Genomic DNA, 13,578 nt, shown 5'->3' on the forward strand with positions numbered 1-13,578 from the left:
GGTAGGAAAGGCCTAGTAGTTGGAAGGAAGCGGCCGTGGCCTTAATTAAGGTACAGCCCCAGCATTTTCCCGGTGTGAAAATGGGAAACCACGGAAAACCATCTTTAGGGCTGCCGACAGTGGGATTCGAACCCACTATCTCCCGGATGCAAGCTCACAGCCGCGTGCCCCTGACCGCACGGTCAACTCGCCCGGTAAATTTAGATATACAATAGCGTTCAGAAATATTTTGACAACACGGGTTTATTTACATATGCTCTCCAGGTAAATCACTCTGGAACTCCATTTAGTCTGCTGACTCCTGGACTACCTGACCTTCACTCAGAACATGCACTTCACCACGTTAGACAGGTAAGTGTTTCAAGAAATGTCGGAAATAGAAGTATTTAGACATTAACGTAGCTGCACCTTACTACTGATACTTTAAGTAATCAAACCGTACGTCATTTACACGCTGAAGCTTACAAATGCTTACAGCACGCCAGGAGTGAAGAAATTCTCTGAAGGCTTGAAAATGGCTGTTAGTGAGGACGTTTCTCACACAAATGTAACTCGTGGTTTCAATGTGTCTAGACCAAATTTTAGTGTGTGGTATGAACTGATAAACTAAAAGGTTACTGTTTACAATAAGCCTAGATGTGAACGACCAAGAAATAACTCTACAAGTTCAGATAATCTCAACAGAAGTCTGATAAATCTACGCCGTACTGATGACTGCTGACTGTGTGAAGGTTTAGAGACAAATTGTAATGCCAAATTGCATGTCTCCACGGTAAAACAAAGCGCCTGAAGTATGTTAATACAAATGACCGGCATCGAAGTAAGAAGCCTCTCATATCAAAGAGGAACGGGAAACTCCGACATAGATTTGCTCAAAATTACGTACTTCTGCAAAAGTGTCTTATGTGCTGTAGAGTGACGAGTTGTTTCTTTGGATGGAATTCATTATGGTCAACTTCCACCAAAGGAACACTGTGCGATATCAGATTCCTGCCGTGAAGCATGGTAGAGAAGTGGAACCCCGAAATGATTGATTGACCAACCGTATGGTGCTGTTCAGTTCCTTGTCAGTCGCAGGTGTAGTACAATCTACATATTAAAAAAAAATATGAAAACTAAAGTCAGTCAGTCTGGCCATTCTATCCGGTCGATTTCCTTCATTCTTTTTTTAACTGAAAGGTATTCATGCACAGATTTGTCATCAGGTACTATAAATCACTTAACTTCCGCCATCCTCAAATTATTTGATTTTTTCAATTTTTGTCTCTTTGAAGCAATCATATCTTTGGTTTTAACCTAGTTACGGAGTTAGTTTTGGCCTAAGAACACTCAGTGGATCAAGCTCTTTCATTTCAGCTCTTAACTATTCAAACTGGTTGATTCTGACGAACGTTATGAGTGCACATTCAATGTGACGTCTCATTTCTTCAACATCTTTTCTCATTGAAGCTGTCATATCATTCGTTCTAATTGAGGTACGTAGTTCGTTTTGGTCTAAAAACATTCAATGGATGAAGGTCTTTCTTTCGAGGTAATAACTACTTAAATTGGTAGATTCTGAGGAAAGTTATGAGTACATTTGTCTCCACGACGAAGATCTTCGAGGGACTTTTTAACAGTTCGGCGCGTAGTGTTGTTCCAAGGAACGTTTAATTCAATTTATTTGTGTGATGTATTTTCAAGTGTTTTGTTGACATAATATTACATTCTATTACCGCAGCAGATCATGTGCTTTATTTCTTTAACTCGAAACTTTGCAAATACATCCGTGAGGATAGTAACGAACAACACCATACTTTGTACATTGCGGGCGGAGCCAGCGGGAAACTGCTAGTAATTATTAATGCGTGTATTTGCAATAGATTAGGTCTAGTATTTTGAGAGTAACCTCTTAACTTACCGGAAGTGAACACTGAAATATCACCGTCAGTTGGCGAATGTACTTTGAATGTTCAAATAGTGAATTATTCAAGGAACACAAGATCTTTCCCTGAAAACTTCATCGTAATAGAGCTAGTGGCTCACAGACTTCACTGTTACTGCCAAAGCACGAGTAAAGGGGATAATAATAATAATAATAATAATAATAATAATAATAATAATATTGTGTGGCTATTTCTAGCCGAGTGCAGCCCTTGTGAGGCAGACCCTCCAATGAGGGTGGGCGGCATCTGTCGTGTGTAGGTAACTGCGTGTTAGTGTGGTGGAGGATGGTGTTTTGTTTGGTGTGTAAGTTGCAGGGATGTTGGGAACAGCACAAACACCCAGCCCCCGGGCCATTGGAATTAACCAATGAAGGTTAAAATCCCCGACCCGGCCGGGAATCGAACCCGGGACCCTCTGAACCGAAGGCCAGTACGCTGACCGTTCAGCCAACGAGTCGGACAGTAAAGGGGATAAACGTCGGCTACGTTGCCTGTTCGTACAGCGGAGGTGGGCCACAATTTTATACGAATTGAAAGTGTAAAACTGGCAGTGACTTGGAATCTCCAACTGAAAGACCATTATTCATTATTGATAACTGTTGAGACTCTTCAGCTATGTGTATGCAGGCCTTTCCACTCTTGAGTATCCCGGCTATTCCACTGCTTCCCAGAGTGTGTGTCCGATCTAATTCCACTATAATGTTATTTCATTTCAAATAATTCTAGTAATGTTAAATGAATCCAGGGGGCTTTTAGCTAATTACAGGCTTAAAAATAGATTTGTACTCTCAGCTAGCGTAGCAGAAAATATTAATAATTATTAATTTAAACGTCCGCCTCTGTGGTGTAGTGGTTAGCGTGATTAGCTGCCACCCCCGGAGGCCCGGGTTCGATTCCCGGCTCTGCCACGAAATTTGAAAAGTGGTACGAGGGCTGGAACGGGGTCCACTCAGCCTCGGGAGGTCAACTGAGTAGAGGTGGGTTCGATTCCCACCTCAGCCATCCTGGAAGTGGTTTTCCGTGGTTTCCCACTTCTACTCCAGGCGAATGCCGGGTTGGTACCTAACTTAAGGCCACGGCCGCTTCCTTCCTGCTTCCTTGCCTGTACCTTCCAATCTTCCCATCCCTCCACAAGGCCTGTTCAGCATAGCAGGTGAGGCCGCCTGGGCGAGGTACTGGTCATACTCCCCAGTTGTATCCCCCGACCAAGAGTCTGAAGCTCCAGGGCACTGCCTTTGAGGCGGTAGAGGTGGGATCCCTCGCTAAGTCCGAGGGGAAAACCGAACCTGGAGGGTAAACAGATGATGATGATGATGATGATTAATTTAAACCCCAACATGTATGTTGGCGGCCCTTCAGTAGGGTGCGAGTAGATATTCACTGAAGTTGAGGAAAGTTTTTATTTGAGCTGTGCTGTGCTTATTTATTTGTTTGTTCGTTTGTTTGTTTGAAGTGAGTTGTATTTATGGTATGGATTTCAAGTAAAAGAGATGTGTTTTAATGAGCTTTTTAGTTTCGCTGAACCAGCAGAGAATAAGAATAAGTTGTGAAAATTACTTCCATCATTTGACAAAAGCGTTATAATATTGATTTACTATCACCCTGAAAAAATATCTGCTGAAGAAATAAGCGACGGCAAGGGCGAAAGCTTGAAGGCAGCATTGAACAGACACGTATGCAGATTTAGTAGCATTTTAACTTCCCTCCACCCTAGTGAGAACGTGTGATAAATGTTTATTCCAATTTTAGTGTATATTAGCAGTAACATTTTTTTTTTTTTGCTAGTTGTTTTACGTCGCACCCACACAGATAGGTCTTATGGCGACGATGGGACAGGATAGGGCTAGGAGTGGAAGGGAAGCGTCCGTGGCCTTAATTAAGGTACATTCCCGGTATTTTCCTGGTGTGAAAATGGGAAACCATGGAACACCATCTTCAGGGCTGCCGACAGTGGGGTTAGAACCCACTATCTCCCGAATACTGGATACTGGCAGCACTTAAACGACTGCAGCTATCGAGCTCGGTTTAGCAATAAATGCGCGTAGGGATGTAGTATGCAATGTACGTAAGTTCGTGTCCAAATACAGGTACTGTGTAAATCATGAAGGGGTTGTTCAGAGTAAGGCACACTTCCCTTTTTACAATTTGCTTTAAGTCGCACCGACACAGATAGATCTTATGGCGACGATGGGATAGGAAAGGCCCAGGGGCCAGGGGCCCAGGTCTAGGAGTTGGAAGGAAGCGGCCGTGGCCTTCATTAAGGTACAGCCCCAGCATTTGCCTGGTGTGAAAATGGGAAACCACGGAAAACCATCTTCAGGTCTGCCGATAGTGGGATTCGAACCTACTATCTCCCGGATGCAAGCTCACAGCCGCGCGCCTCTACGCGCACGGCCAACTCGCCCGGTCACTAGGAAATTGTGCATGATAAACTGAACTTTCAATGTATGACAACTTCATTAATTTTGAGACGCATTTTCCCTATACAGTTACGATTGTGAACTGTTTGAAATACCATTCCACTCGAATATTCAATAATTAATAGGACTAAATGTGACTATTTTTCACGCATTTTCTCGAATTTTCGATTATTACCGTAAGAAACGAACTGTATGTTAAGGACATTTTATGGCAATATTAGGTTATACGAACTTGTGTCATGCAAATTCATTCATAAAAACCTCTTAAACTGTGAACATTAGTATTTAAGAGACTGTTATAGGAGTGATATTAATTGCATTTTCTCGAATGTTTCACGGACCATGATAGTTACTCTAGGATTGAATTTAAGACATAATCAGTGATTATTATGAACTGTGATAGTGTTCAATTCATGTTTTAGAAACTGTGAGTGAAAGACTGCGCTTTCCATTTTGAAAACGATCTCAGGTTATTACTGCAATAACTTGACTTATGGTTCAAACTGTAGCATAGACTGTGATATTCTGAGTCACGTATTTAATATCGTAGAACAAAAGTGCGAGTACAAACTGTGCATTAAAACTTATGTCAGTGTAAAGTACAACTCATTAATAATAATTAAGAGTCCTACAGCTCGTTGTATTGCGCCAATTGAACTTTCCTTGTTTGAACATTTCTCTTTACAAAAACATCGGAAATCTTAGCGAAGTGTCGTGATGTTACACTACGTAGAACGTCATCTCCAGCTTGGGATTAATTGCGGTTTCATCGAGGGATGATAACGTGGTGTCTTCATGGGATGGAACGTGTTACGCTGCTGGTGCCGAGTTCGAGTTCGGGCTGCACGCTGCAGAAAGTTCCTGTCACCAAGCCGCAGGACAGTACTTCATCTATCCTTATGAGCAGATTAAATGTGATATCAATGTTTTTCTTATATTTTCAGTGAGTAATTGCACTTAGACACTAACTGACTTTTCTATAAAGCACTCAGTCATTCACAGTGCTACATTCGTTAAAGGAAAAGTGCTTCGTATTGATTCTAATCCTACTGTTTATAATAATTGTAGGAGGTTATTCAAGAAAACTTCAGGTCTTATTTAAAACTGTAGGTTTCTCTTTAAAGTTTGTGTAAATTGAAGTAATTTCACTTAGATGAACTATATGGCTTACCATAAAACAAATGCACTATTTTACCGTCTCATAATTGGTTTAGATGAACTGTAGAAGTTTTCAGCAAGTGATTGAAAATATTTATTTGAACTATCAGACTTTTAAAGGAAGTGTGAGTTAATATTATGTTTAGTAATCTTATAAAAACTTTAGGTTTGCATCACAAGTGATGGACTTAATTTCTATGCAATCTAGAAATTTGGTTAAATGAAGTTATATGTACAAAGTGTTATTTTGAATTTGAGTCTATATAAGAGATCCTAGATGAACTGTAGGGTGTTTGAGATCTCAGAAAATTGGTATTCATTTTGGACATTGCTAACATCAAGTGGATGTCTCCGAATATAACAGCGCATATATTTCATTTTTGCATTTTGAAAAGATCGATTGAAAATTTAATTTTGATAAATCAACAGCAGGGTGATTTACTTGTGAATATCAATAAATATTGTCAAAAATTTTAGTTACCATCTATTATTCGCCATGTGAAATTATCCTTCTCTGTACCAGCTCCAACAGTAACCGCACACTACCTGAGATACTTCCCATGCTCTGGCCCCATAATCATTTCCCGGTACAATATTGACAGCACAGAGTCGTGATGGCGCTGCAGTTATGAGGCGGAGCGTTGACAAAGTCCCGGGAAAAATAAAAGAACATTTTCCAAAAGCCAACTATATGAATTTGTGTGCGCACCACCTTAATTCGGTGATTGAAAAGGCAGTTTAAAAGAATAGTTTATCAAATCTTTTTTCCTTCAGGCGTACCGACATTTTACTGTAGGTCATGGAAACGAAACAAAATTTTAGACCAAGAAGGGCAGAAACGTCCTCCGAGAGGTGTTCCTACTCGATGGAATTACAACAGCAGGAAAGTTAACTTCGTCTTTGAAAAGAGAAAGGACCTGATCAACTGTTCTGAAGATGTGAAATAAATAAAATAAATTGACTTAGTCACGTTGCGTAAATCTGATGTCCCCCATCCGTACCTTAAAAGATCCATCTTCCGTATACTGGCTTTCCGTGTTTCATGTGCTCAACTTCGACATTCTGTTCAAACAAATGCAGAAAAGCGAAACCTACTTAATTGAAGTTCGAAAAGCTCTCTATCATTTCCAACTTCATGTGAAGAATGTTAAAGGCGAGCACTGATGAAATTCAACTTTCAGATTCTAGCTCCCCATCGGACAAGAGAAGAAGCATATCAAATGACTCCGCTCCTGCAAAGGAAGTGTAGACATCATTTCTGTTCAAGATGAAGATCACGTTTCATTCACAGATCACCTGAGAGTCGCCAAACTGCTCGGTAGAATGTTATTGTCAGCGTTCAGCAAGATACTCAAAGTAGCTGTGAGTACTAATCTACAACCGAAGGCAAATTGATTTCGCACCGACTAAAAGTTGTAAACATGACAGAAGAGCTCCGCCATGCTCATAGAGCTTTCACTAAAAATAATTTAGAGTACACTTTTTCTGAACTAGTAAAACTGCTGGAAATTTGAATAACTATGCCCATGACTACGGCAGAAGCAGAGATGTTTCCCAACGCTGACGCTTAAGTGTCATTGGTCAGGATCATCTCAGTACGTTGACGAGGCTAGCGATATTTGAACCTAGGTCACCTTGGTGAGTGCCAGTGACAATGTAAAATATTCTAGAAATGGCTCTAAGAAAGGACTGGTTACCCTGTATGCAATCCTCCTTCGTGAATAAGACTACACATACGAGGAGACATTCAGACGAACTGGTGAATATGATGCAGTGCCTGCAGTTCTGCAAGTGTACCAGAAATACAAATTCACCACAAAAATAAACAGCTCCATGGTCTGGTGGAAATCTAAAGTAATCGCAAGGTATTTGCAGCTCTTCACCAAGAGATCGCAGGAAATCCTCTCAAGGAAACGAGGTAGTTCTGCAATATACTGAAAATGATGTGTCTGCGAGAACTGTTGTAAGGATATTTTTTTCAAAATAGTATAGCCTAAGGCCAGGTCACTAAGGAAAATGTCAGTTCTCAACTAAAGGCAACGTGAAATCTTGTGAAATGGTGTAAAAATCATACATCTTAGATCAGTGATGATTAATGTAATCTAACAAAGCTCTAACCTTACTATGAATGCAAAAAATACCACATAAAAACTAGACAACATTATATGAATGTTCACAGTTATTAGGCTTAAGAAGGACTTTGTTTAACATAAAATGAACATATTTCCTTGAAGAACGAAGATAAGTATTCTGTTTCAATGTTCTCGTAAAAATAAATTCAAATAATAATTACCTAATTTCTTACATTAAAATGTTTCAAAATTATGGCCACCAGTGTCGTGGAAAGCAGAAATTTATGGTACTAAGTTACTTAATAAAATTGTAAAATTATTCAAGTAAAAATAAATAAAATAAATAAATGGAATAAAATGTTGTGAAAGGGTGAAAGTTTTTCATTTTTATGTTTCGAAATTCTGGCCTCGTAGGACGCCTCGGCTGTAAACTTCTCAACTCAAAACCTCTATTTGGTTCTTCTTCTTCTTCTTCTTCTTCTTTATCTGTTTACCCTCCAGGGTCGGTTTTTCCCTCGGACTCAGCGAGGGATCCCACCTCTACCACCTCAAGGGCAGTGTCCCGGAGATTCAGACTCTGGGTCGGGGGTTCAACTGGGGTGGATAACCAGTACCTCGCCCAGGCGCCGTCACCTGCTATGCTGAACAGGGGCCTTGAGGGCGGATTGGAAGATTAGAAGGGATGTACAAGGACGAGGGAAGGAAGTGGTCGTGGGCTTAAGTTAGGTACCATCCCGGTATTTGCCTGGAGGAGAAGTGGGAAACCACGGAAAACCACTTCCAGGATGGCTGAGGTGGGAATAGAACCCGCCTCTACTCAATTGACCTACCGAGGCTGAGTGGACCCCGTTCCAGTCCTCGTACCACTTTTCCAAATTTCGTGGCAGAGCCGGGAATCGAACCTGGGTCTCCGGGGGTGGCAGCTAATCACACTAACCACTACACCACAGAGGCGGACTCCCTTTAGTTCACTGTAACTTAAAGGAACCGTAGTGTGGGCTAAAGAAGTATATCTGCTTCCTCTATTTCTCAGAGTACTCCAGCCCACACTGCCTTCTTCGAAATGTTGTACAAAGGAAAGGAATCGCATTGGTCATATATATCATCTTACGAAGCCATAATGTAGAGGAGAACCTTAGAGATCCCTTAGAATAGCAGCCGACAACCTAAATCACTAATCTACTGATATGTTCTCACATTTTCGAACATTTTCAAACAATTGCAATTTGACATGCTACTTTGGAAAATAATATTAATATAACAATAAAAATGCAATAGTTAATGAAATGAATATATGTACATGGAAATAAATAATACAAAAAGTAGCTGAAAAAGGACAAATTTACAATCAGATATTTACTAAGTGTGAGAGTTGACAGGAACACTTCTCAGAAGGCACCTTTATTAATAAATGGTAACACTGAGTAAAATACAAGGTTTCAAATTTTCAACTCTTAAGTTAATCTAGTTCCAAATTGAAAATGAAGTTCATGCTTTAAAATAAGGATTCACAGAGGCATATTAAAGCAAATGCGAAATGCACTGTCAATGGGTTCTCTAGCGGAATCACAGATCAATATTTGTTAGTTTTTACGAAACACAAATAATTGATAAATATGACAACTGGGAGGCTGTAAATCCTCACTATATCACACACATGAGATATAAATAATATGTTCAGCCGTTGCAGGGCCTGCTCATAAGCGATGAAAGCAATGTCAAAATGCAAAACGCATTTCCCGTAGCACTTGCGTGGTAATTTGAATCTTTTGTGTCCTTAAAGCTCGTGATCTATTAAATCTATTCTCATGAACTACCGCTAAATCACGACCGACGGGTTGCCGACCTTCGCCCTAGAACTAGACGAACTAGATCAACGTTCTTTAAGGGTCCTCCAGCTTGCAGTACGGCTCTGTAAAGAAGGAAGTATTGAATAGTATGTGTTCTAATAGTGACGCTAATCCTTTAACAGAACCGTATTATGGCATGCAGGACATATTCCCCGTAGTTCTTACATTATGCACAGTTATTCTATGAAGACTACTTGTGTTCAGCTAACTGACTTCCGGATATTGGTAAGTTATGTGATCAACCTTACGAATTCTGCCTCCCATAAAGGCTAGTTACTCACTCTAGATCGTGAGTCATGTTCATCTATCCAATCTTTTAAACAGTGTATAGTTGTATTTAATCCGGGACCTGAGAGTGAGAGGCGGAGAAGCCACACCTATGAAATGGGCCTGGTTCCATTACACTTCCTGCATAAAATAATTCCGTTTCATCTTTAATCCAGTCACTACAATACGATATACGGTTGATGTAGAGGAATTCATCTTCATTGTTGATTTTCATACCAAAGTTCTCACGACAGGTCTGTCTTCCATGCTTGTGCATGAGCAGTGCCCTGAACGTAATTTCGCCTTCTTATACGTCGAATTTTACTGTACAACTAAACAAGGCCAGCCGATCACACATATATATCGGGTGATAGCAGTTTAAATCCAAACATTATGCACAGTTATTATAAATTCGTTGTGACTACGTTAAATGAGTGTTAAAGTCCCTTCTTGTGCGACTTGTCGATGTACGTTTTCTTGTAGAAGTCAGCAAACAGCAAGAAGATGATAATGTTTTGCGGGCAGATGATCCAGAGTCCCCACTTGGGATAATCACAGTCCGTCCAAACGAGGGGCAGGGCCATATGGATGAAGTTCAGCAAAAACTGCGTCTGTTAAGAGAATACGTCAATTGTTAATTTGCATTATTAATTAGAGTTATCAGAAAAGTGAAGTGTCACAGTGAAAGTATGCATACACACTCACACACACATATGAATTAAGTACCAGTTCGGGCTCCTTTGTTTCTATTTCTGCGCACCGCGCAAATAAAGGTAAGAGATCATTTGTGATGGCCGGCGCCAGATTATGGAATTCCCTTCCAACTAGAGTCGGAGACACCAGCTCATTATCAAAATTTAAGAACGCCTGCCGAAACTAGGCTACCTGAAGAGGAAAGATGCTTATAGTATGAATGTGTGTGTTTGTGTGCCTCAGAAATAGATAAATTTATAAGAGACTGTAACTGGACCTATGCAGTAACGTTTAATATTATATCTGTAAGGAAAACATATTACTACTATGTATGCCATGCCCTTCCTGGTGAGACCTAGTGTTTCAATGCACTATGTCTTTTCGTATGGGCTAGAAGAAATTTGTCACTTAAATTGATCTGCCTCAGTTTAATCCTTGGTTTTGACACCATTGTGGTTTCAGACCACAGAGAGGCTGTCAGGATCAGATTTTCAGTATGCGCCAGGTAATTGAAAAATGCTACGAGGGGAATCGGCAGTTGTGTTTATGTTTCTTAGATCTAGAGAAAGCATATGACAAGGTACCGAGGGAAAAGATGTTCGCTATACTGGGGGACTATGGAATTAAAGGTAGATTATTAAAAGCAATCAAAGGCATTTATGTTGACAATTGGGCTTCAGTGAGAATTGATGGTAGAATGAGTTCTTGGTTCAGGGTACTTACAGGGGTTAGACAAGGCTGTAATCTTTCACCTTTGTTGTACGTAGTTTACATGGATCATCTGCTGAAAGGTATAAAATGCTAGGGGCTTTATGTCGCACCGACACAGATAGGTCTTATGGCGACGATGGGATAGGAAAGGCCTAGGAATTGGAAGGAAGCGGCCGTGGCCTTTGTACCGGGTGGTACACCTCCACGTCGCTAATTCATACTTTGCGCCAGTTGAAACTCCCCTACTGGAGGAAGCCTGAACTTTATCTACTGTGTTAATTTTCTAGTTTCTCAGAAGATGTCACTACTTGTAAATTTTGAAGTCTCTGAACTGGGTCGTTTTCGATATATTTTTGTTTTGCCTGTAGTAAGAAGTGTGGACATTCTCTTCCAGATGGCACTACTGAAGAAATACAATTATGCACCCTAGTGCGAAGTGAAAGAACTATGTTTTTGAAGAAATTTTGTGTTCATAAGTTTGTTCTTTGTTAAATTTCTTTCAGTTATTGTTTATGTTGGCAATATTAACCCCTTCCTTCGGCCAGGTTTGAATTTAGCCAATCCCGAATTTCTTTAATTAATTTATGACCAATCAGGTGTATCTTCTACAACTTGGATATGTTGCTTAACCCTAGCCAATAAAATTCTTGTGGGAGGGTGTTCTCATTCTTGAAACGCCTCGAACTTTCCGCGAGAGTATATAAACTGCTGATTTTCGGGTCTCGGCGCCACTTCAGTAACACCTATCTTTGTGTAAAGTACGTAGCAGGGGGGGGGGGGGGGGGAGGAAGCGCCTCTTTCTTCGGGCAGCAGTTCAACCACAAGGTAATGGCCTTTTAATAACTTCTTTTCTTGCTAGCTCAGCAGTTTAACTCTCGGGGCAGGTCCGAAGCCTTTTCCATGTAACTTTCCTTTAAAATGTAAAGACACTCGGTATCAATTCCTTCTGTTTTAACTACAAATTGGGATAGAGAGTGCTTAACCCTCTCGAGCTCCCACTTATATTGCTTCGAGGTGAACTTATTTTCTCAACCGTTTCTTCTAGCGTAATGTAAATTGTCTTCTCATATAAGTCACCTCTTTAGTATGGGATTAGCCCTTGCATTAACGGCCTAGTGCCAAGTAGGTTTTAAACAAAATGTATTAGGAGTGCAGCTTCGCCTCCTCTCAAATTGGTATTGTTGAGGCCATGTAATATTTCTGTTTCTTCACTTAATAGGCCTCAGTAGGTTGGGTATCTTTTTACCCCTGTGTCTATGTCCTTGGAGGACAGCTGGAAAGTCGAGTTTGGTGTGGCCTTTGATAGGCTAAAACTTTGAGAGCGGATTGCTCTTTTGAAATTGATTTTGGGTGCCTCGAGGAGGCTTTATTTTGTAATTGGGAGCAAGTGCTCCTGAACATGATTGGGGTCTTCTGCCTCTTTGTCGAATCTTGTTTTTGGGTAAAGTTGGGCTAATTGCTCAAGAATTGTGAGTCCGGGGCTCGAAGCCCAAATCCTGTGAATACTGTAATTGTACATTTGTTGCCTTTCTACTCTGTACCTGCCATTCTTGTTATTTCTTGATTTTGCTAAGAAAATATAACCTTGTTAAATTTTATCTTATCTTTAATTTCGTATTTTGAGACCTGTTCACCCCCGCACCTTCTTTCACCTCTGCTGTTCCACAGATACCTCGGAACAGCCTTAATTAAGGTACAGCCCCAGCATTTGCCTGGTGTGAAAATGGGAAACCACGGAAAACCATCTTCAGGACTGCCGATAGTGGGATTCGAACCTACTATCTCCCGGATGCAAGCTCACAGCCGCGCTCCTCTACGCGCACGGCCAACTCGCCCGGTGGTATAAAATGGCAGGGAGGGATTTAGTTAGGTGGAAATGTAGTAAGCAGTCTGCCTTATGCTGACGACTTGGTCTTAATGGCAGATGGGGCCAAAAGCCTGCAGTCTAATATCTTGGAACTTGAAAATAGGTGCAATGAGTATGGTATTGAAAATTAGCCTCTCGAAGACTAAATTGATGTCAGTAGGTAAGAAATTCAACAGAACTAAATGTCAGATTGGTGATACAAAGGTAGAACAGGTCGATAATTTCAAGTATTTAGGTTGTGTGTTCTCCCAGGATGGTAATATATTAAGTGAGATTGAATCAAAGTGTCGTAAAGCTAATGCAGTGAGTTCGCAGTTGCAATCAACAGTATTCTGTAAGAAGGAAGTCAGCTCCCAGAAGAAACTATCTTTACATCGGTCTGTTTTCAGACCAACTTTGCTTTACGGGAGCGAAAGCTGGGTGGACTCAGGATATCTTATTCATAAGTTAGAAGTAACAGACATGAAAGTAGCAAGAATGATTGATAGTACAAACAGGTGGGAATAATGGCAGGAGGGTACTCGGAATGAGGAGATAAAGGCTAATTTAGGAACGAACTCGATGGATGAAACTGTACGCATAAACCGGGTTCGGTGGTGGGGTCATGTGAGGCGA

General features: G+C 40.7%; 1 protein-coding gene across 1 annotated transcript in view; it reads right to left on the bottom strand.

The window, feature by feature from the left end:
- Positions 1-9,173: 9,173 nt before the first annotated feature.
- The window catches only part of LOC136858214 (very long chain fatty acid elongase 7), a 156,701-nt gene continuing 152,296 nt past the window's right edge, over positions 9,174-13,578 (bottom strand). Inside the window, exon 8 of the mRNA XM_067137598.2 lies at positions 9,174-10,303. Coding sequence (XP_066993699.1) covers positions 10,130-10,303 — 174 coding nt within the window. The 3' untranslated portion in view covers positions 9,174-10,129. The remainder of the gene's footprint in view (positions 10,304-13,578) is intronic.

The sequence above is a fragment of the Anabrus simplex genome, chromosome 1 (genome assembly GCF_040414725.1).
Source record: "Anabrus simplex isolate iqAnaSimp1 chromosome 1, ASM4041472v1, whole genome shotgun sequence".
Taxonomy (NCBI): domain Eukaryota; kingdom Metazoa; phylum Arthropoda; class Insecta; order Orthoptera; family Tettigoniidae; genus Anabrus; species Anabrus simplex.